Consider the following 23,263-nt stretch of genomic DNA (forward strand, 5'->3'; position numbering starts at 1 on the left):
TGCAACACGAATGACCTCGACCGCAACCGATCACACGGCTCGTTTCTACTCGCGCGGATTACACGCTTTGACCGGCATGATCCACCTCAAGAGGTGGATCACGAAAAGCGAGCACATGACCCGGCATGACACGGCAACCGATTACCCAGATCGTTTCTACTGGGCTTGTTACCCGGTATGACCCGGCACGGCACGGCATGGCACTGACTTTGGCCCTCAGTAGAAACATGCAGATTGTTGCTCGAGCTCATCTGCTCATTATGAAGTGTGTGTAGTGCAGTGGTTGTGGCCATCCTATGCGCAGCCCTTGATGTTATGATGTCTGTTTTCTTAATAAAGCCCCCCAAAGCTATCCTATACAATTTTTCACCCTAACGTGGCAGTGACGTCAGTGCATATCCTTTAGCGCAGGATCAAATAGCTAGTGTTCGCTCAAAGAGAGCCATTACGGGCCTGGGGGTAAAATGAACGCACACTGCCCCCTTTTTTTACGGGCCCCCTGATGTGTCTTTTCTTTGCTTTTATGGGCTCATTTATGTAGGCCTATGTTTTATTTATTTTTACGGGGCCCCTAGGACCTCGGGCCCAGGGGTTACACACATATCTTTAACGCCCCTTGTCGGTGGCACTGCATATACATGCATGCATTTTAAGATGCCGCATAGCTACGCCCATGAAACAGATGCCTCAAAGGCTGACGTCACTGCCATAGCACCTTTTCTTTGTTTAAAAAACTGAATGTGTAATGGCAAAAAACACAAGAAAAAGTAGGCTAAAAGCACAATTTAAAACTGAAACGAGGTAAAGGTCTATATTTGAGTGCAACTATTAAATTTTCATTACCCTATATTTCGCATTCAGCCTCATTAGCAATCTCGGCACCTAAAATACAACTACCTTAAAATCCACAACACTACAACTTCATTCAACATATAATGAAAAGGGAACCACAACCTTATCATTATTTGTATTTATTTGTATTGTTGTTTTTTCATCTTCACAGCTGCATCATGTACACACACCTACCAATCATCGCATCACTCTTCCTGATTGTCCCTAGTCTCCTGTTGGGAGTCACATCACAATCCACCCAATCAGAGACCTGTAATTCCTGCTGCCAAGGCCCCGCCGGCATCCCGGGTATACCCGGTCATGGAATTCCCGGATCCCCCGGCAACAACGGCTCCCCAGGTAACAACGGCCTGCCCGGAAGGGATGGGTTGAAAGGAGATCGCGGTGACACAGGAAGTGCCGGACCTGCCGGTGAAAGGGGCTTGCCCGGCCCCCAGGGCCCAAGTGGTGCGATGGGAGGACCCGGGCCTTCTGGACTGCGAGGTTTACCTGGAAAAGTTGGCCCAAATGGTTTGCGAGGAGTTCCGGGGCTTGCCGGTCAACCAGGACTGATCGGTGAGAAGGGCAGTAAAGGTGAAGCTCCGGTAATAAGACAATCAGCTTTTACAGTCTTGAAGATATCTTCCCAAGCTCTAAGTCCAGGCGAAACATTAACATTCGACTTGGTAGAAACAAACATTGGCAACCATTATGATGCAGCAACTCATAGGTTCACGTGTCAATTCCCAGGTACATACGTGTTTGCTTGTACCATTGGAGGTAATAATCGCAGTAACCCATGATTGGATTGAACTGGTCAAAGATGGCGGGCGGATTGCGGTTGCGCATATTCGAGATGCTGATACTGATTTTCATCAGTCGTCAATTACCGTTGTACTGCAGTTGATCACTGGCAATGAAGTGTGGTTACGTGGTGGAGAAGGTACACGTGCAGTATTTAGCGACAGTACCGGCAAATATACTATGTTCACTGGATTTCTCCTTTATTGAACCAAGTTGGACAGTTTAGACTGCGACTGATTTCTATGTATAATTTCATTACATCAGTGGTGTAGCTTTAGAACTTTTTTCAGAAGAGGGTGGTCTGATTTAGGCCGGGATGAAGAAATCCAGTCAGACCCTCCCACAAAACAATTCTGGCTACAGACCTTTAATAGCTAAATCTAAGGACTAAATCTACTAAATAGTTACTGATTTCAAACTGAGATATAACTAATTAAGGGATGAAATCATAACTTGACCGGCCGGTTACCATTGTTAAGAACAATAGCAACCGGACGGAACAGGCGATCAACCGCCCGGTCGAGTTTTGATTTCATCCCTAATCTCTTTTGACAGAAATTACAAGAGGGAATCAACCCCCCCTTTTGATTAATTAGTACCCATATTCATACCACTTTACTCTGCACTTTTAAGTGGGTGATTGAAGTCAAGTTCAAGATCATGTGAATATGCATAACATTTCTTTAACCTTTGATTCCCACCTGCCAATATAATGATCTTGTTAAATGCAACCCATTTTGACGGCTGCTGCATGTATTAACATTTTGATACATAATTATACAACTATGCACGGATGTTTGTTAATAATGTATGCCCCCAAGTACTCCCAACACAGACAACAATGTCAATGAAAGGTTCACTGCACCGTTTCTGAAATGTCTGGCTTGACCGTCAAAAAACCTCATTCATAAAAAAAAGATATGAAAGGGCAAAAAGCAGCAGCATCAAAAAGGACAAATGGAGGGCTAGTGAGGCATGTAATTGTAACCAGTCTGGACGCTACAAGGGGCAAAATCCCGGTTCACAATATATTTGTACTGGTTGGACGCAGCAGCGTAAATCTGCTTTGAAAAGTGGAGGGGGGTACATTTGGCCTGAATTGTCAAAAAGTGGCTGAATAGGAAGAAATGTTACTCATTTTGCCAAAAAGTAGGGGTACATGTTCCCAGTCCCACCAGGATTGTCATGACACCCCAAAAGGGACTGCTTTACCTTTCATTGGTTATTCTTTCAATCCCAATTCCACTTGCAAATAATGATTTTCCTGCAATCTGCCTCTTGATGTCACCCCTGGTTATGCCATGGGGACAACTGTCCCCGTGGTATCAAACGTGTGCGGTAACAGGGGAGTTTGGGACCACAAACAATGAATCTTAAACATTTTACCTAAATAAATACTGTATATCTATTATGTTCCCTTTCCGCAAAGTGTTTCCTGTTACACATGGCGAGATACAAGGGGAGGGAGGATAACAATCATGTCTTGATTGAGTAAAATCACTTCTACAGCCGCAACCCCACATAAAACACAGCATATGCCTATCTGTACACATACCACACACACCCCTGCACCCCTAACACACTAAAGGTGTGTGACCTGCTTAACAGCAATTACAGCAACAAGCCCACCCGGGGGGATCACTCGCATACAAAAGTGGTATGCATGCTCGTCCCAGCACCTCAAAAATGTACCCTAAATGGCGTAATCAGTGTGGAAAAATTTCACCCCTTATTGGCGCAAGGCTCTGTAAATCTTACCCCTAAAATATGGCGTAATTCAGCGTAAGAAATTAAAATGCACCCCTAAATGGCGTAAATTCTAAAACAAACCCACTGAAAATGAAAAATATACCCTAAACGTAAAAACTTTACCTGAAAAGCACCCTTTTTTCTAAAAACGTCGATGCCGCCACAAGGCCAAAAATCAACCCTTTTTCGACGTTTTTGGGGACGAGCATGCGTACCACTTTGGTATGAGAGTGACCCCCCCGGGCAAGCCCACCCCATTTTACCCCATCAACATGATCAAAATGCAGATTTATTATCAGATAAAGGCTCCTATTATTGTTTTCTCCCATTTTTTTTCCAGGATAACCCAAGTAATAAATATTTTAGACCCAAAATATATGTTTTGTTTTAACAGTGTGAGCTAGCAAAATAGTGTTTGAAAGTGGTAACCACTAAAACACTCACCTTTAATGCATTAAATTATGAAGCTTATGGGCGGTATACTGTATTCCCTAATTAAAATCAACCGGGCATTGAATTTTCCAAAAGGGGGGGGGGGGCACTAATTAGAGTTTTTTTTAAAATGACAATTGCCATTAAATCCCCATCTATCTGGCAGTGCTGCAGTGCTCCACAAACAAGACAGAATTTCTAAGAAAACTTTAAATACTGTCAATAACAATGGCTGCTGCCATATGGATATCACGAAATCGGCAATCAATGTCCGAAAATATGGGTACTGTATGATATTTTGAAAAAGTCAAAATATCTACCAAGTCTGGTATTAAACCAGAAAAGGCATTTTTCAGAAATTCTGTTTCGGAATTTCAAGTGGTGGTACCAACTACCATCCTGTTTTTCACACACATAAATCGGAAAACAAATTAATCTCTTTTGTCACAACAACAAAAAGCACCATTCTTTGCCAAAAACAAATTGTAATCTCATTTGGAAACTAATACGTGCCTATTAAGATTACATGATAACAATATCACCTAAAAAACAATGATGCTTCATGACACCTGTGTCTAGGTACTTCCAGTTTTATCTCATAATTCCATACTCTTTTGCTAACCTAACAATAGCATTGTGAACCACTCCAAAAATAGCTCCTTCTGGAATTATTTTGATTAATTTTTTTAAAGTCAACCTGCTGATTTGTTTGTTTGATGGGACCAGGCTTAACCCCCTGAGCACTACCTGCGGATCTAACAATTGCCTCTGATTGCCATTGGTCAATTACATGATACCTTCACTTAAATCACCAATTAGAATGGAGCTTTGTAAATAATTCACACTAATTTTTTTGCATGGTGAACTTATTCTAACAATGTTGCTGATTAGTCCAATTGATAATGAAAACTTCTTTTTGGCCAATCGGCAGGTAGTTCTCATGGGGTTAAGCAAAATGCTGAAGCCAGGCTATCAAAGTATAGTTGGAAGAGCAGCTGACCAGTAAGGGCTGTCATTTTCTTCGGGAGGGGGTGGGGAGGGGGGTCATGATAATGTTAGTGACCGGAGTCCATTTTTATGACCCCCGTATTGTAGGCTGAATTTTTATGACACCCCCATCTTGTACTGAAAATTTTGATTTTCCATCATACACACACACCCGAAATTTTAAACAAAAAGGTCAGGAAATAAGTCTTGGCCATTATATTCATATGATTTTGATTCTGGTATACGTATATTATGTGCATGTTAAAGGAAGATTTTGTGATCCTAGCATCCTCTTTTTATGACATTTTTCAGTAAATATCCACAAAAAAGCTTATTCCCAAAATTTCAGTTGATTCTGATTTTGCGTTTGCGACTTATGCATGATTATGTGTATTATACTGTTTCATACTAGGCCACTGTTGTAATTTATACCAGAACGAAATTCAAATTTGACGATATTTTTGGTACATACACATTACGTAGCCAGAGGTTTCCAGTGGTATAAGAATCTCAACTTTTTTTTGAGAAAAGTGGGGGAATGAGGCTATGGATCACGAAATGCCCTTTTAAGCTACTTGTTCTACAGTACAACTTTTGTATTTCTATAATCATAATTCCATAAAGCAGCTATCAATACCACAAGTTTGAATTTAATCTTGGGAAATATGTACACTATTTAAATAAAAGTTACACTTGCCAATCTATTCTTACACTCACAATTATTACTTTTCCCACTGATGGACCCGTTCAAAATTTGACATGGTACTTATTGTTCTGCAATCCTACAAAATTGGCCAAAACACCACACACAAACAACGGTCTTTTTGTACGCCATAACTCTCACTGTAAAATCAAACCACAACAATTTCTAGTTTTGTGAATTCAATTTTTATTTTTGATTATCATCGTCATTGCAGTGTTTTGCCGCCCTGTGTGGACAAATAATTACTATTTTGGAATAAATAACTTTTGTTTCAAACAATAGAACTTAAACAAAGGTGAGAAAAAAACAAGGTTACAAAAATAATGAAACGGAACTTGTGGAGATATTTTACCGGAAAAGTCAAAAAGTCTCAATTGCTAAGGTGCTAGGCTATTCCAGAAAAATAAAGCACTAATAATTATTAATTGTTTTAATCGTTAATTGTTTTGGATTTAAACAAATATTACCAAGTTTTGCCAAACGAAACATAACTTAAGGGGGTACTACACCCCTGGCCAATTTTGTGTCTATTTTGCATTTTTCTCAAAAATTATAGCACATTGTTGACAAGTAAGATATTTATATTATAGGGGCAAGGACTACACCTACTGTACTGAAAATTCAGCAAGTCGAAGCAAGTAGTTATTGATTTATTGATCAAATATTGGTTTTCCCTCATTTTTGACTGTAACTCCACAACTGTTGTCTGTGCTGAAATAAAATTTCCATTGCAGTAGTTGTAGTCCTTGCCCCTATAAAATACATAACTTACTTGTCCCAAATGCGCTATAATTTTTGAGAAAAATGCAAAAATATGCAAAAAATTGGGCAGGGGTGTAGTACCCCCTTAAAGCCTATTCCTGATAGTTAGTTCTAACTGGCAACAAATTTTAATATTTGGTCAACAGGGTTGTACTAGGATATTTTCAGTGCTGGCCATGGCATTTAATGAAAATCTTACATAATTGGCCATTTGTTTTCAAAATTGACCAAATTCGTGACTAATTCAATGAAATTGTGCAATTTTGGACTCTGAGTGGTGGGCTCCAGTGCTAAAATTGCAGCTGAGTGGTTGGCTCTAGCCGCCCCACCACCACCCACTGTAGCTACAATCCTGTTGGTCAATTTTTGGAAATAAGGCTCATTGTGTGCTGTGACAATCAAGCTCAAATACTTGTTGTAAAAGACTAATTTTAAGTTATACATTATAATTTTCGGAAAACACATTTGCTAATGTCAGAAGGCTGAAAGTGCTTTGTTATTACTATGCAGTTACAACCATTTTGAATTTAAATGAGGAAGCCCCACCAGAGCAGTTCCTCTGGGGTGAACCAAACCTGCCTGGTTATCAAATTAATCAGTGACATGGTTATCTCTGAATTTCACAGGTGCTAATTGATGAAATAACATTAAAACATCAATTAGCACCTGTCAAATTCAGAGATAAACTTGTCACTGATTAATTTGATAACCAGGCAGCTTTGGTTCACCCAGCAGAACTTCTGGCAGGGCGCCCTCTTTAAATGATAAATATTTTATAACACATCAATACCTTCATAAGGACATGAGCTTTTTGGGAACAAAACATTGATGAGGTTCTTCGGGATAAAATGAAAACGCAAGATTTATATTTTGTTTGTGTGCAAATATATTTTTAGTCAGACACTTTTACAAGTATACAAGTTTTCAATATGACATAATTGACCATATCTTTTGACTGTATAAATATTGGTTTATACTTTGAAGCTGAAATATCTCATACTGATGTAAACTTTCAATTTTTGATAATAAATCTGTTTTTAATTCATTTGTCTTTGATGCATCTCCAGGGATGTTTTTGTTTTGAATCTTACTTTTTGTGAATATTGACCTCATCAGTTATAGAGTGACTTTTATTACACTTTGAAAGGAAGATATTGATCGGCCTATCTCCGGACTTATTGGATGGATCAAGCGTGATATAATAGATTGGCAAATTTCATTGTTACCTGTTTGTCAACAGGCTTATGTCAAAATTATGTCTAATCCACATGTCAGACTCTTTAATAAAATGAAAGTATATGGATTATAATTTATGATGAACTTATACATCAAATTTCAAAGAGAACTAAATCCTGACTGACCTATTGATAATTATCAATCTAAATTGATTGATTATACATATTATTTATGCATAATCAATCATTGATTATCGGTTAATATATGTATCGGTTAACCCCAACACCCAACCCTGTTTTTTGCTATCGGAAGTTTAAGAAGAAAAGAAAAAGGAGAGAAGATGAAGAAAGAAGTAACTTGGCAGCCCCGGGATTCGAACATTAGACCTCCCGCATGCCAAGCACACAATCACAGACCGGTAGCTTCACAGGTTACGCTGTTGCGGGCAGCATTTCTGTGAGCATATAACACTTAGGGTGATTGCATCATCGCAGACCCTGGGATTCATGCATGCGCAGTGGTTTTCATCGTGGTATTTTGTGCTATCTATGACTGTTAGGGTTAATAAATGTGTATCACTTGTTGGGAGTGAAATTGTACCAAATAATGCATGCATACTGAGATGTTGATGTGTCTAATGCACGAACCCCAAAAGTTTTGCGTGACACAGAAGGGGGGTCTCTGAGGGGGATGTGTCCCACTCAGTCGTTGGAAAATTTTGCAAAATAGGTGCCAAATAAAGGCATTTGGTAGACACTTTTTACACCATTATTGTGTAAACTGTTGTTGGAAAAAATTGAAAAAAATTAAATATATGAAGGTCCAATTGAAGTAGTTTGCAGTTCATTTCTAGTGGCATATGCCTGAAATTTTTTGTCGAGGGAGGGGGCAAAGAAAACAAAATTACCCAGTGAGCATTATACCGGCCCAATTTTGCTGGGATATATGCGCACGGCCAGCACACAAAAATTCCAGTTTGATACTACTGAAGTGAAACTTGCCCGGGAAAGTTTTTTTTATACCCAAATTAAGGTGTTTACCAAATGTGTACATATTTAAACAGGGAAACCCTGTTTAAACAGAATCAGGATTTTCCCTTTGAGTGGGGGAGGGGGTGCAAAGAAAGAACTTTAAAACAAGAAAATAAAATAAAATGAAATACGAGACCAGCTTTTCAAAGACAATAATAGGGGTGTGTGCAGAAACATGTCCAACCTTTATAATGATTGCAAAATGACGGGCTGTTTGGTGACCAAATGACAGCAGTGGGCGTAGCTAGAGGGGGGGCAAGGGGGGCAATTGCCCCCCAATATGCCATTCCGTCGGTTCAGACGGGACCGTCGGTTCATTTTGAGTGGTCTACTAAGTGCCGGCCCTCTGCAAATCATGCATCTGCATCTTCGGCCATGTGAACTTGGGTCCGACTAAAAGTGTCAGTAATGTGAAAATTTGATTCAACATTACTTTGTATGGTATTTAGGCACACCGGCGCACTGTGTAACCTACGTAAATTATTTCAAACTTTCAAACACTATATGAAATAGCAACCTTTCTCTTTAAAACATGTTAAAACATTATTTCCTTACCTTCTCTATCTATAATCTAGTGATTTTCACTCAATTTTAAAGGAACAAAATGCTATATATAAAGGTAAAACATGCATGAAAAATGGCCTCCACAACGCTAAAACCTCAGAGCCGGGGCTTCTCCCCTGGACCCCACCAGGGGCCCTAAGGCGGGCCCCTGGACCCCACCCGTTGCTCGCTACACTCGCTTCGCTCGCTACGCTCGAATTGTCAATTTTACTTGTCGGTTGGTGTCTAAAAACTTGCCCCCCCAATATAAAAATCCTGGCTACGCCACTGAATGACAGTAAAGTTCTTCAGCCGTGCCTGTAATGTGCACATAACACGCAATTAACACCCTGTTGTAGGCTAGATCACGCTTTTCAATACCCACACTTATTTCTCTTACAACCCTCATAATACACCACTTTTGTTTCCATTTTTTTATTGAAAAAAGGTCACATCCTTGATTTTAACGACTGTAATTAATACTAAAGGCATGGAGCAATAGAGCATTAACAATTGCAGACATAAAATTATGAGAAAAAGTCATGTACATTCACCAAATTGGGTGGAGTGACTTAGCCACAAAAATAAACATTGTCTTGAAAAAAAAAAGTGTGCTGACCAATAGATATGACTAATACTTTCCCTTAATAATTATCTCACCATATTTCTCATTACATTAATCATAGTAAGAAGGCTATGGGAACTTTGAAACCGATGACCAAAAAAAAAAATGTTTTAATATTTCTGTTCAGATTACTTGAACACTGTTGCTAACCATATGCATGGAAACATCCAATTTGAGCAACATGCAACTTTCAGGCATGAGAATGATCATTCATGATAAAATCTGAATGTTTGAAAGAAAGCCTGAAAAAGTGTGTGCATTGGGCAAAAAAGGCCAAAAACAGGCTGAAATTAAAAGAAAGTGCGGAAATTTCGACAACAAAAAAGCCTGAATTCAGGTTTAAACCTGAAAATTCTCATGCCTGAACTTTGGCTTCTCCCTACTCCTCCCCACAAAACAAACATGACAGAGAAATCAGTTCTTAAAAGTTCTACAATGTCTACCTAAAAAGGATTTTACCATTTTCAGACATGAAAAATGTTCTGTAAATTAAAAAGGAAAGACCCTAGCTGTCTTGTATGTAGAACCTTTTTTTTTAAAGAGCGCATGGAATTCACTTTGTATCCTACCCTTCAAAAAAAAAAAGGTGCACCACTGATTGCGGGCATCAATCCTGGAAGACAGGGGACACGTCCCCCCACCATTCAGCAAAATGATCCATTTTTTGTTCTTTTCAGCCACTTTTTGACTATTCAGGCTGATTATCTGCCCCCTCATTTCAAGACAGATTGAAGCTAATGCAACTGTACAGCCACTACCCTATCAACCCAGGGAGGGGTACTCAAATTTGGTTTGGGTAGGGACAAGAGCTGACAAGCCTCTCAAGAAACTCAAAGTGGACACATGTTTAAAACAATTTTCCAAGAAAGTTTGACCCATTTTTATACCCAAGGCCCACAGAGTTTTGGCCAAATTGGCGACTGTTGCTATTTCTAAACAGGCAACAGGCAATAGGGTCCCTCCCTTTTGTGAAGTAGTGTCAAACTGGTAAAATTCCCAAGCAAAGTTATACTGGTGGAGGGGTAATTCCGGCTGTATTTGTTTTCTTGTATCATCTAGGACTACCTGTTTGCTTGGTTGATTAGGTCTTTGTATAATAGTCATACATTTTGACACTTTTCATTACTGGATTGGTCACAGATGATTAATTTTTTTGAGTCATTCCTGACTTTTGCACTTTTGATGAACTTTGCCAATTGCCATAGCCAACCTTTTAAAACCTGTTGTTTGACTTGCTTTTGCCCTGATTTTTAGCACATAAAGTCAACAAACGCAGCGTGAGGGACGTCATTAACTGCATTCATACTTGGCGATAATTTTGATTCAATATGATAACTGACAACTCATTTTTAGCCTTACATGCATCATCATGATCATGGAAATGGTGTTTGAACCTTTCGAAATTTCTTTCTGCATTTTCTGCCAATGACTAAATGCAGCCATATAGCATAAACTCCGGAATCCTTTACCTAACACTTATCATATTATAGTATCCAAAATGTTTAACATTAACCTATAATGCTAGGAGCAACAGGGACCTGTGGGAGGGGATTCATAGGAAAAGTTGGTACAGGATGTGTGGCTGACAAGGGTTTAACCCCATGAGAACTATATGCCGATTGGCCAAAATGAATAGTGTGTCCAATTTTGAACAAAACAAAAAAAAGGTATCATCTGAAAATCCAAGTTTGACCATAAATAGTTTAAAGCCTAGTCATAATTGGCAATTGAAATGAGCATTTCAAGTTATCAACCAATCAGAAATGCTGTTATATAACCAGTAGTGTCCAGTGGGTTAATTAACAATGGGTCCCAAAATTGCCAAACAACTGACTTGAGAGTAAAAGGTACATTGTTCAGCACGATTTTCTCAACAAATCTGATAATTTGAAAATCTCTGTCATTTCGTAGCAAAATTTGTAAAAAAATGTCCATTTGTTTTTGCTTTGTAAAGGAAGCAAGTTCATTTTGGTTAGAAATCATTTTTGGGAATTCAAGCTGAACATCCCAACCCAATCAATATCAAGAAGACCCACCTGGAGGGGGAGGGAAGCAAACAATCACAAAATAATGCGGTTTAAAGCCATATTATAGCATTTGCTGAGGAGAACGCCCTCAAAAAATTTTAAATTCTAGTTTTTACACAATTGTAATGTACTTTAGTCAATAAAGAGACTTTAGGTGTTGTAGTTTTGTCAAAATCCGAGATTTTGAATAAAACGATGGAACCGGGAACTTGGACTAACAAACAAAAGTTTCCATGGTGACCTTTTTGTCAGAACTACGGTTAAGAGGTCATAGGTCAAGAAACGTAACAAATTCAAATTGCCCCTATGGAGCTCAAACTTGGTGGGTGGGTGGACCTTTGACTAACAAACAAAAGTTTCCACAGTGACCTTTTCATCATACCTATGGTTAAGAGGTCATAGGTCAAGAAAGGTAACAATTTCAAATTGCTCCTATGGAGCTCAAACTTGGTGGGTGGGTGGACCTGGGACTAACAAGCAAAAGTTTCCACGGTGACCTTTTCGTCAGACCTACGGTTAAGAGGTCATAGGTCAAGAAAGGTAACAATTTCAAATTGCTCCCATTGAGCTCAAACTTGGTGGGTGGGTGGACCTCGGACTAACAAACAAAAGTTTCCACGGTGATTTTTTCGTCAGACCTACGGTTAAGAGGTCATAGGTCAAGAAATGTCAAAATTTTCAATTGCCCCTATGGATCTCAAACTTGGTAGGTGGGTGGACCTCGGACTAACAAACAAAAAAGTTTCCACGGTGACCTTTTCGTCAGACCTACGGTTAAGAGGTCATAGGTCAAGAAAGGTCAAAATTTCAAATTGCCCTCTGGAACTCAAACTTGGTGGGTGGGTGGACCTTGGACTAACAAACAAAAGTTTCCACGGTGATCTTTTCTTCAGACCTACGGTTAAGAGGTCAAAGGTCAAAAAGGTAAAAATTTCAAATTGCCTATGGAGCTCATACTTGGTGGGTAGGTGGAAATTGGACTAACAAACAAAAGTTCCATTGTGACCTTTTTGTCACCTACGGTGGAGAGAGGTCATAGGTCAAAACACAAAGATTTCAAATTGCTTATGGAGCTCAAACTTGGTCGGTGGGTGTAACTTTGGCCAAGGAAGCCCAGGTTTGAGATCTGCAAAAGCCAATAACTATGACAGCCGAGAACCGCGAAATACGGGTAACCGCCTAGTTAACCTATAATGCTAGGAGCAACAGGGACCTGTGGGAGGGGATTCATAGGAAAAGTTGGTACAGGATGTGTGGCTGACAAGGGTTTAACCCCATGAGAACTATATGCCGATTGGCCAAAATGAATAGTGTGTCCAATTTTGAACCAATCAAAAAAAAGGTATCATCTGAAAATCCAAGTTTGACCATAAATAGTTTAAAGCCTAGTCATAATTGGCAATTGAAATGAGCATTTCAAGTTATCAACCAATCAGAAATGCTGTTATATAACCAGTAGTGTCCAGTGGGTTAATTAACAATGGGTCCCAAAATTGCCAAACAACTGACTTGAGAGTAAAAGGTACATTGTTCAGCACGATTTTCTCAACAAATCTGATAATTTGAAAATCTCTCTGTCATTTCGTAGCAAAATTTGTAAAAAAATGTCCATTTGTTTTTGCTTTGTAAAGGAAGCAAGTTCATTTTGGTTAGAAATCATTTTTGGGAATTCAAGCTGAACATCCCAACCCAATCAATATCAAGAAGACCCACCTGGAGGGGGAGGGAAGCAAACAATCACAAAATAATGCGGTTTAAAGCCATATTATAGCATTTGCTGAGGAGAACGCCCTCAAAAAATTTTAAATTCTAGTTTTTACACAATTGTAATGTACTTTAGTCAATAAAGAGACTTTAGGTGTTGTAGTTTTGTCAAAATCCGAGATTTTGAATAAAACGATGGAACCGGCGTTTTATTATTACGATGGAAATATTAGTCGAACACATATGCACAGTACATACAGCGTATGGGATACACATACACACACCCCGAGGATCGTATCAGTAACAACAGCGGGAGTAACATGCATGGGCGCTTAGTAGTAAATTCCAATTTTCTATGCTTTACCTCACTTGTAAACGGCTCAAAATTAAAAGGGACATATCTGACAGTAAAAGCTAACATTTTATGGAAAATAAATACAAATCTATCTTTACAGAAATGTTATAATATGACTTTAATACGATGTAAACTTTTGTTATACTTTAACAGCAATTCTTATTAGTTTGATTGTTATACTCTTTTTGGATAAATCTGACAGCCTTGGTTTCTTTTGTTTTTCCTTTGTATCCATGGTGCTGTACTTGTAATTGTCTTTTCAATTGTTGTATTTCAGGCATGTGAAATAAAATCAATCCAAATCTGGAAATAAAAACCTTAATTTTCCAAAAAGCCTTGAACTGATGTTAATAATGAAGTAAAACACAGGGCGGAACAAAAACTATTCTGTAATAAACAATAGAAAGCTTACAACAATGACTAATTACTTGATATAATTTTTATTCTGGTGCCAGTGCAGATTTACTCACAAACGACTGATCTCCTGTCAATGTTAGATACACAACCTTGAGCTGAGGATTTTGAAAATAAATTCCTACTTAACCTGGATGAATCAGTCCATCATAAGACCCTAGAAATTAGTGTTCAGACACTTTTCTCCCAAGATACCCATAAAATTCACCTCATTTATTGAGGAGGAGGGAAGCAAACAATCACAAAATAATGCGCTTTAAAGCCATATTATAGCATTTGCTGAGGAGAACGCCCTCAAAAAAATTTAAATTCTGGTTTTTACACAATTGTAATGTACTTTAGTCAATAAAGAAACTTTAGGTGTTGTAGTTTTGTCAAAATCCGAGATTTTGAATAAAACGATGGAACCGGCGTTTTATTATTACGATGGAAATATTAGTCGAACACATATGCATTAGTACGCATACACGGCGTAAGGGATACACATACACACACACCCCGAGGATCGTACCGTAACAACAGCGGGAGTAACATGCATGGGCGCTAGTAGTAAATTCCAATTTTCTATGCTTTACCTCACTTGTACGGCTCAAAATTAAAAGGGGACATATCTGACAGTAAAAGCTAACATTTTATGGAAAATAAATACAAATCTATCTTTACAGAAATGTTATAATATGACTTTAATACGATGTAAACTTTTGTTATACTTTAACAGCAATTCTTATTAGTTTGATTGTTATACTCTTTTTGGATAAATCTGACAGCCTTGGTTTCTTTTGTTTTTCCTTTGTATCCATGGTGCTATACTTGTAATTGTCTTTTCAATTGTTGTATTTCAGGCATGTGAAATAAAATCAATCCAAATAAAAAAAAAAAAACACCTTAATTTTCTAAAAAGCCTTGAACTGATGTTAATAAAGAAATGAAACAAAGGGCGGAACAAAAACTCTTCTGTAATAAACAATAGAAAGCTTACGATAATGACTAATTACTTGATATAATTTTTATTCTGGTGCCAGTGCAGATTTACTCACAAACGACTGATCTCCTGTCAATGTTAGATACACAACCTTGAGCTGAGGATTTTGAAAATAAATTCCTACTTAACCTGGATGAATCAGTCCATCATAAGACCCTAGAAATTAGTGTTCAGACACTTTTCTCCCAAGATACCCATAAAATTCACCTCATTTACCAGAATTGGGGATTTGGGCTACCAAATCGCTGGTCAGGCAATCCTGGTTTTCAATGGAAAAGGGACCTGGTTGACAACAATTGAAATATCGATTAATTCAGCTGGTTGCTCTCGAGATAAAGTACTGATTTTGACATTTTCGGAGGATGAAGGAAAAAGGGTAAAATAAAAACGGAAATTCTGACAAAACTATAATATATAGACCCACACGATGTGCTTTACAGAGGTGGGAAATATCTTTCTTTAGCAAACTATATTAGTTTGAGACGCTAAAAATGAATTCTGTAAAAAGCTCACGGGCGTAACTAAAGGCCTATAAAAATCAAAAATATCACACTAAAAGACACAATTTGATGCTTAATTTTAACACCAGGATTTTAAAAAAATGTTCATCCAAGCACTATGTTTTTATTTGACATTACTGAAGAAAAAAAAAATTTTGCTTTATATTTGACCGAGAAAATAAATTTCATAGCAAAAAGGTGCATCTCGGAATTGTGCTGATTTTAACATGTATCGATCGACTTTTAGCGCGACTAAGCAGAACAAAAGAATCGGTTGTCCTGCGTTTAGACTGTTATGATATAGCTGTTTACCTGTGTAGTTTGTAACAAAAATCCAAATCACAGGTCAGTGACCCTTTAATTATATACATTTTATAAATACATCTCATTTGCTTTATAAAATCATTCAATGAAATCATGGCAGTAGCAATTATCATAATGAGTATTGAATTTATGAAATAAATTATGCGACCACACTGAAAATTGTATTATATGGTACAAATATCTCTGCTTGAAACACTTGAAATCACTTGTCAGGTGAATTTTGATGTCATTTACTGGACTCTTATGAGATTTTGATACTATTAAATGGCAAATTTCGATGAATAGACAGGATGTCAAATTGTATCAGAATCCCGGCATGTCTACAAGGTGGGCTTTTGCATAAAGTCCCATTCAGTAATCCCAGGGAAAGTGTAAAAAATTAAAATTGTTTACAAATTGTTTAAAAGTGAAGGATAAGTCATTCAAATTGTCATTTGTTATTTTTGAAATGAAAAATTTGGCAAAAACAAAGAAAACAGTAGTATTGATAAAGTTAAAATCCCATCCAAATACATGTGGCTAATTTATATACTGTCAGTATATAAATTACAGATTCATGTAAAGTGCCTTATTTTGTCTTAAATACACAGCTTTCGGCTGAAACACTAGCAGGCTATGTTAGCACATCTATGACAATGACAAAAGTACCAAATTCTGAATTTTGATGATTTTTTACTTTTGTCCGGATGAGCAAATCACTGAATGGGCCTAAAAACCAACATGGTTCTCGAGCAAAAACTTGGAGATTTCAGCCGTGCGAACTGTCTCAAGGATTCCAATCCCTAAGTTTCCCCCCAAATATACCCCCAAGAAATTTAGGGGATTTCACAAAATACCCAATGACCCCCACCCCTCGCCCCAGTTTTTAGTATATGTAGTTGACACCAAATCAGCAAATTTTTGTGTGCTCTGTGTGCATTTTGAACAAATTTATCATATCTATGGCAACTTTAGCTTCAAAATAGCATTTTTTCCAAATTTTGACCAGAAAGTCATTTTTCACTGTCAATGAAACCCAATATTTTTTTTGAGCCCACACTGAATGACCCCATCCACATGATGCGATGATGCAATCACCCAAAGTCATATACACACGTTTCCTTGGCCAGGCCAGCAAAACACCCATGGCTACCAAAGGTCTGGGGTACGAATCCTGAGGGAAGCATAACTTCCTTGTTCATTTTCTTCTTTAAAGAGGAAGCCACGCCAGAGCAGTTCTTCTGGGGTGAACCAAACCTGCCTGGTTATCAAATTATTCAATGACAAGGTTATCTCTAAATTTGACAGGTGCTAATTGATGCAATAACATTAAAACATCAATTAGCACCTGTCAAATTCAGAGATAACCTTGTCACTGATTAATTTAATAACCAGGCAGGTTTGGTTCATCACAGAAGAACTGCTCTGGTGGGGCTTCCTCCAAAACTTCCTTCTTTCATGTTCCATGCACCAAAAAGCCCTGTCAGTGTTAGGGTTAAAAAGAAAAACGAATATGAAAAAAAAATGAAAAAGTTTAAATGTCGATACCTAGCTGTTTTAACAAGACAGGTGAAAGTTTGGACAAGAATGGCTTTGAACCTCCAATTACCAGTCATGTGTATGACTCCACTCTTGTAGTAATGTTTTCATAAATATCAGTTCCATTGGACAATAAAAACCAATTTCATAATTTGTACTCTTTTGTGAATCAAATATTTCACAGCATGAGTACATTATCAAAACACAAAATATCAGTGGGACGCAATAGTATGACGGCAAAACAAACTCCCCTCTGCATTATCCACTACAAGGATTTCCCACATTGTGTTAGTGCTGTCGAATCAATTAATTTTCTTTTCAGGATTTGTTGTGTTCAGTTGTCATGACGATGAGTCGTACCAAACAAAGTGAACACAACAATGATTTCTATATTTGCACCAAAGTTTGTAAAAAGAACAAAATGTCTGTGGACCTAGTTCTCCAACTTGAAGAATGCACATGAAAAAAACTTTTTAGTAATAGTATGTTACCATGGGTTTTCATAATATTTGCTGTAGACTTGCTGTCAAACATATGTACATGGACTGCAAATGGGGGGAGTGGATGCGTTTGTAAATGCCTCCAAACGAGGACCTACATATGGATACATACATTGGCGTACGCAGGGGGGGGGTTACGTGTGTGAAACACCCCCCTTGGGTTTGTCCAAAAAATAAAAAATGGAGGGAGAAAAGGCAACGAAAGAGAGAGGGAGAGAAAGAGAGAGAGAGAGAATGGGAGGGGGAAGAGGAGAGGAGGGAGATGAGCATGGCATAGGGGACATAATATCAAATTATCATAGGCCTATAGATATCTTAACTACCCCCAGTCAAATTTTTCTCTCCCCTATACCCGGTATTGACTGACCGGCAACGTACGTAAATATGTTTGAAGCAATGATTTAAATAGTGTAAAAATTATGCACCAAATGGCTTCAATCGGACCTTCATTTTGCAAAATGTTCCAACTTCTGCAGGAGGGAAAACTCTTGTTCACGAAAGGCTTCATGGACCGTTATTTCACCAATTTTCGGCTTTTTCAAACTAAAATTTTACACACTACGGTGCCAAAATGGTCCGCCAAATCGCATCAATTAGGTCTTCATTTTGCAAAGTTTCTTAATTCTGAAGGGGGGGGGGGCATTCTGTGTAGTGGATAAACAAGTAGTCATTTTGGCTCCTGCTTTCGACATTTACCAATTTGTAACACAATTTATATATAGGCCTACAACTTTAAGTAAGACTTGTTCACGAAAGGCTTCATGAACCGTCATTTCACAAATTTTTGGCTTTTTCAAACTAAATTTTTACTAAATTTTTACACACTACTAATCATGCTAATAGTGCCAAAATGGTCCACCAAATCGCTTCAATGAGGTCTTCATTTTGCAAAAGTTTCTTAATTCTCAGGGGGCACATCCCCCTCAGACACCCCCTGTGTAGTGGATAAACAAGTAGCCATTTTGGCTTCTGCTTTCGACATTTACCAATTTGTGTTTAACACTAAATAGGCCTACAACTGTAGGGAAAACTTGTTCACGAAAGGCTTCATGGACCGTCATGTCACAAATTGTCGGCTTTTTCAAATTCAAATTTTACACACTAATAGTGCCAAAATTGTCCACCAAATCGCTTCAATAGGTCTTCATTTTGCAAAAGTTTCAAAATTCTGAGGGGGGCACATCCCCCCTCAGACACCCCCCTGCGTCGCGCAAGCGCGACGGGATGACCGCTACGCGGTCATTTCTTTATTTTGTTAGTTTTTTATCATCACACCCCCTTTAGAAATTCCTGCGTACGCGCATGGATACATACCATAAAACGAGGACACACCTCCAAACAAGGATGTCCTCGGTTTGTTACTATGACCAGGATGACGTAAATGATGCAAATATGCATATAAGATAGCATATATGATAGGTCCCCCATATGGGGTATAGGACAGGTCACAGTTGGATAGTACATGTAAGTTGTCTGGTGTGTCTGTGTGAGGTCCACACCCAGGTTTCATTATCATTGAGGTATAGGACTTTTTATTTTTTCGGAGAAGAGCAGGTAGGGCAACTACTTGATTATATTTCTACATGTTCATACTACACACTCTGAAAATTTTAGAAAATTTGCACAAGTCCGTTTTTTTTTAAATCACATTTTGTTCCAAAAATAGGGGTTATAGTGCCCTCAACGGGCACTCTCTCCATAGGGCTACATGTAAAGACTGGTTATAGACAAATGTCCCTAAAATAAAATGGACTCGTGCGAATTTCCTCAAATTTTGCATATGATGTAGATTTAACATCTGGAATGTAATGCAAGTGATGTCGTTGCTGCTCTTCTAAATTAATTTTTAAAATGTCCGCCCCAGACCAAGGTGCCACGGTGTGTCAATTAAAAACGTGTGTGTGAGTCCTCGGTTAGATCCTCGTTAAGTCGAGGTCCTCATTCGGAGGTATATACAAACAGGGGTGTGTGTGCACTTGAAATCGACAAACGACCAAACGTGGACATCCACGGTGTACAACCTACCTCAAAAGGTCGCAGAAGATCTAAAATGTATTTAAAGAGTTACTTACAGAGTCATTTATCCACAGTTTGCTTGGTGTATCATATCCTGATTAGGTCCATATTTTAAGTGAAAGTCTGTTTTTTGTTTGTTTGTTTGTTTTTAGGGTGGGGGAGGGGCTTACCAGTAAGTGTATGGGGAGGGTGAGAGCATTGTGTTTGTTATAGTTTCAAAAACTAAAAATTATTAATCAGCAGAAGTTAATAACATATTTCTCAGCCGATTGAGCCTCCCACTCCTATAAATGTTTATAAGCCACAAACAACACATCAGCATGCATTCCTACCTTAATTCCCTTCACGCGGGTGTCGACTGCAGACGACATGTTTAAAAAAAATTCAAAAATTCAAAAATTTCAGAAATTAGTGAATTTTGATGACCATATCTGGAATCAGCTTGAAAAATGCATTAAAATGAGTACAAACAAGCCTACTATTGGTTCAGTAGTTCTTACAATAGCTCTTGATATTTTGAGAAAAAATTTCAAAACTTGAATTTTTTCCGTAGAAGCGCATGGCTAGCACGCAGAGCATTAACAACAGATTTGATCTTCAATACTTTCCCTGTTTAGGGATGCAACATTTACTTGTGAGTGAGGGGAAGGAGCTGGAAGTTTTTGAAAAAAGAAATCCCCACTACACGTGCAAAAAAAAAGTCAAAAATCCCCCTACCACTAAAAAGAACTTTCCCCACCTAACTGTGTATACAATAATGCATGATAATAATTTTAAAACAATTAGGCAAGTGTAAAAAAAAAAAACTTTGACAGTGAAAAAAATTGCCCCAATCTCTACTTCCAGCTCCCCCTAGAAGTAAAATGTTGTGTCCCTTATGATCTCCCTTTTGTATAATAAGCAAAAAAACAAATTCCAGGGCCTAACAACAAAATTTAATCGATTCTTTTGCACTTGAAAAGATCTGATTGAGGCTCTTGTAGCCTTTCCGCATGATGAGCCAAGCACAGTGCTGGCTTGTCTGCCAGGAACGTGCCCCAATGAAATCAACACCAGCATAACATTTGGTGGTTTTAATTCAGGGGTGAAATTGAAATCATTTAGAAAGCTAATTATCTATCATGGCCATGTCTATGCAATAAGCTGTTGGCATATCAACAGTGAAAAAGTTATGCTAGAATTGTCTCATAGAAATTGGTATCTCACTATTACCATCTTCCAACTATGCATTTGTGTCCCCAACTTTCGATGACATTCTAATGTGGGATACCAATGTACAATGAATCTTGTAAAATGAAAAAAAAAAGCTTTATTTGGTTTATCTATTTCCAGCAGGACAGGACAGAAAAGGACAGGGAAGGAAAGGATAGGAAAAGGAAAGGGCATGAAAGCAAAGCAAAGCAAAGCAAAGCAAAGCAAACCAAACCAAGCTACACAGAGGCACAGGACCTAGACATTGATCCAAACAAGCAAGCAAGCATGTAAGCAAGCAAGCAAGCAGGCAGGCAGGTAGGATGGAAGGAAGGAGCGAAAGAAAGAAAAAGAAAGAGAAAGAAAGAAAGAAAGAAAGAAAAGGAAAAAAGAAAGAAACAAAATGAAAAGAAGGAAAGAAAAGAAAAGAGGAGAGAAGAGAAGAAAAGAGAAAAGAAAAGAAAAGAGGAAAGGAAAGGAAAGGAAAGGAAAGGAAAGGAAAGGAAAGGAAAGGAAAGGAAAGGAAAGGAAAGGAAAGGAAAGGAAAGGAAAGCAAAGGAAAAAGGTCTGTTTGCTTCTTTCAGCTCTAGCTCTTTTCATTCAACACTCATTTGAAATTCACTTCATTACAGGAGTCGTCACAGAGAATTACCGAAATATATTTGTCAAATGCAGTATTCAGGTATTTGTTCCCAATTGAAAGTGAACTCGTGAAATAATTATCATAATTATCTCAGGTATTTATCGCACAAAAAATCACTTTGTCCAAAATGGAGTGAGTAATAAGGGGTAGGAGTGCATCAGTAGAGGTCATCTTGAAACAATGGGTTAAAGTATGCTGAATGGAGTAATTTTATGCTAAACAAAGTGGACTTGTAACAAGAGAACCATGCACAATTTTGGTTTGCAGGTTGATGATATAAAGATATACCTTATTTCCTCGAATAGTCGCCCCCGGGGGCGTTGCATTTTCCAAAAGGGGGGCGTTTATTAAAGGTCATTTTTTGAACGATAATTCACGTTAAAATCATTAGGTAAGCTTAAAACTCACGCTGAAATGACAAACTATGAACTTAGGAATGATGACTTCCGGTTCACTTTCACTGGTTTACGATAAGATTTTCGCCAACTACCGACACCATATAAGGCACCTTGGTAATCTTACTACACAAGATAGCATGGAAATATCAGCATTTTTTTAACATATTGGTTGCAAAAAGTGGTGGGCGTTTATTTGAAGGGGGCGACTATTCGAGGAAATACGGCATGGCAGGTCTGCAAAGAAAGATTACAAAATGTTACTCTTGATTAAAATCATGTGTCAATTTAGTGTGCTGCTATATGCATTTTATCTACCCACAGACCATAAGACCACCATTTGCATTTCCTCATGGAAAAAAGAACAAGAATCAGTATTTGAAATAACTTTTTCCCAACACTCTGAAGCCAGCTTGACTATACTGTGTCTCATGTCAAGTTGAGACCAACACCATATTGGATTTCGTGGTAGCAGATTCAAATTGCAAGCACTAACCTAATCCCAGGGGCATACACATGCGAAGACAGGCGATTTGTCCGCACACTGGCGACACAACCATGTATAACACACTAGATTCAAGTCTGCCACTACAAAATCGAACATAGCATTACTCACTCAACTTGAGATGAGACACAGTATACTTATCATTACTGGTGGAATGCTGTAGTTGGATTTTCCAAAGGTATCGCTGCGCGCTGTTTTGGGCATCCCCCTAAAATATACCAAAGTACCTGGCCATATACTCTTTGGGTGTAATATCTATGGAAGGTACACTATTTTCCTCCTCAACAAGCAAACACGGCAAAGTCCATACTCCCTTTATTCTACCCTCTATAGTTAGACTCATCTTACCTTTCTTGGATTTAGCACCAATTTTTAATTTGGAAGGCCATGAAATATGTGTTTCAGTTTCTTCCATAATCTGAAATAGAGAGGAAAACAAACAAACTTGAACAACATAAATAATTTTCAATGCATTATCAATTAATCAGGGCAACAAAACAACCTGTCACAGTCAGGATAAGAGTTTCAATTTCTTGATCTAAAAGC

General features: G+C 38.1%; 1 protein-coding gene across 1 annotated transcript in view; it reads right to left on the reverse strand.

The window, feature by feature from the left end:
- Positions 1 to 23,263, reverse strand: part of LOC140171825 (protein bicaudal C homolog 1-like) — a 134,175-nt gene that overhangs the window by 51,794 nt on the left and 59,118 nt on the right. Inside the window, 1 exon segment of the mRNA XM_072195158.1 lies at positions 23,066 to 23,135. Within this exon segment, the coding sequence (XP_072051259.1) occupies positions 23,066 to 23,135 (70 nt within the window).

The sequence above is a fragment of the Amphiura filiformis genome, chromosome 15 (assembly GCF_039555335.1).
Source record: "Amphiura filiformis chromosome 15, Afil_fr2py, whole genome shotgun sequence".
Classification (NCBI taxonomy): Eukaryota; Metazoa; Echinodermata; class Ophiuroidea; order Amphilepidida; family Amphiuridae; genus Amphiura; species Amphiura filiformis.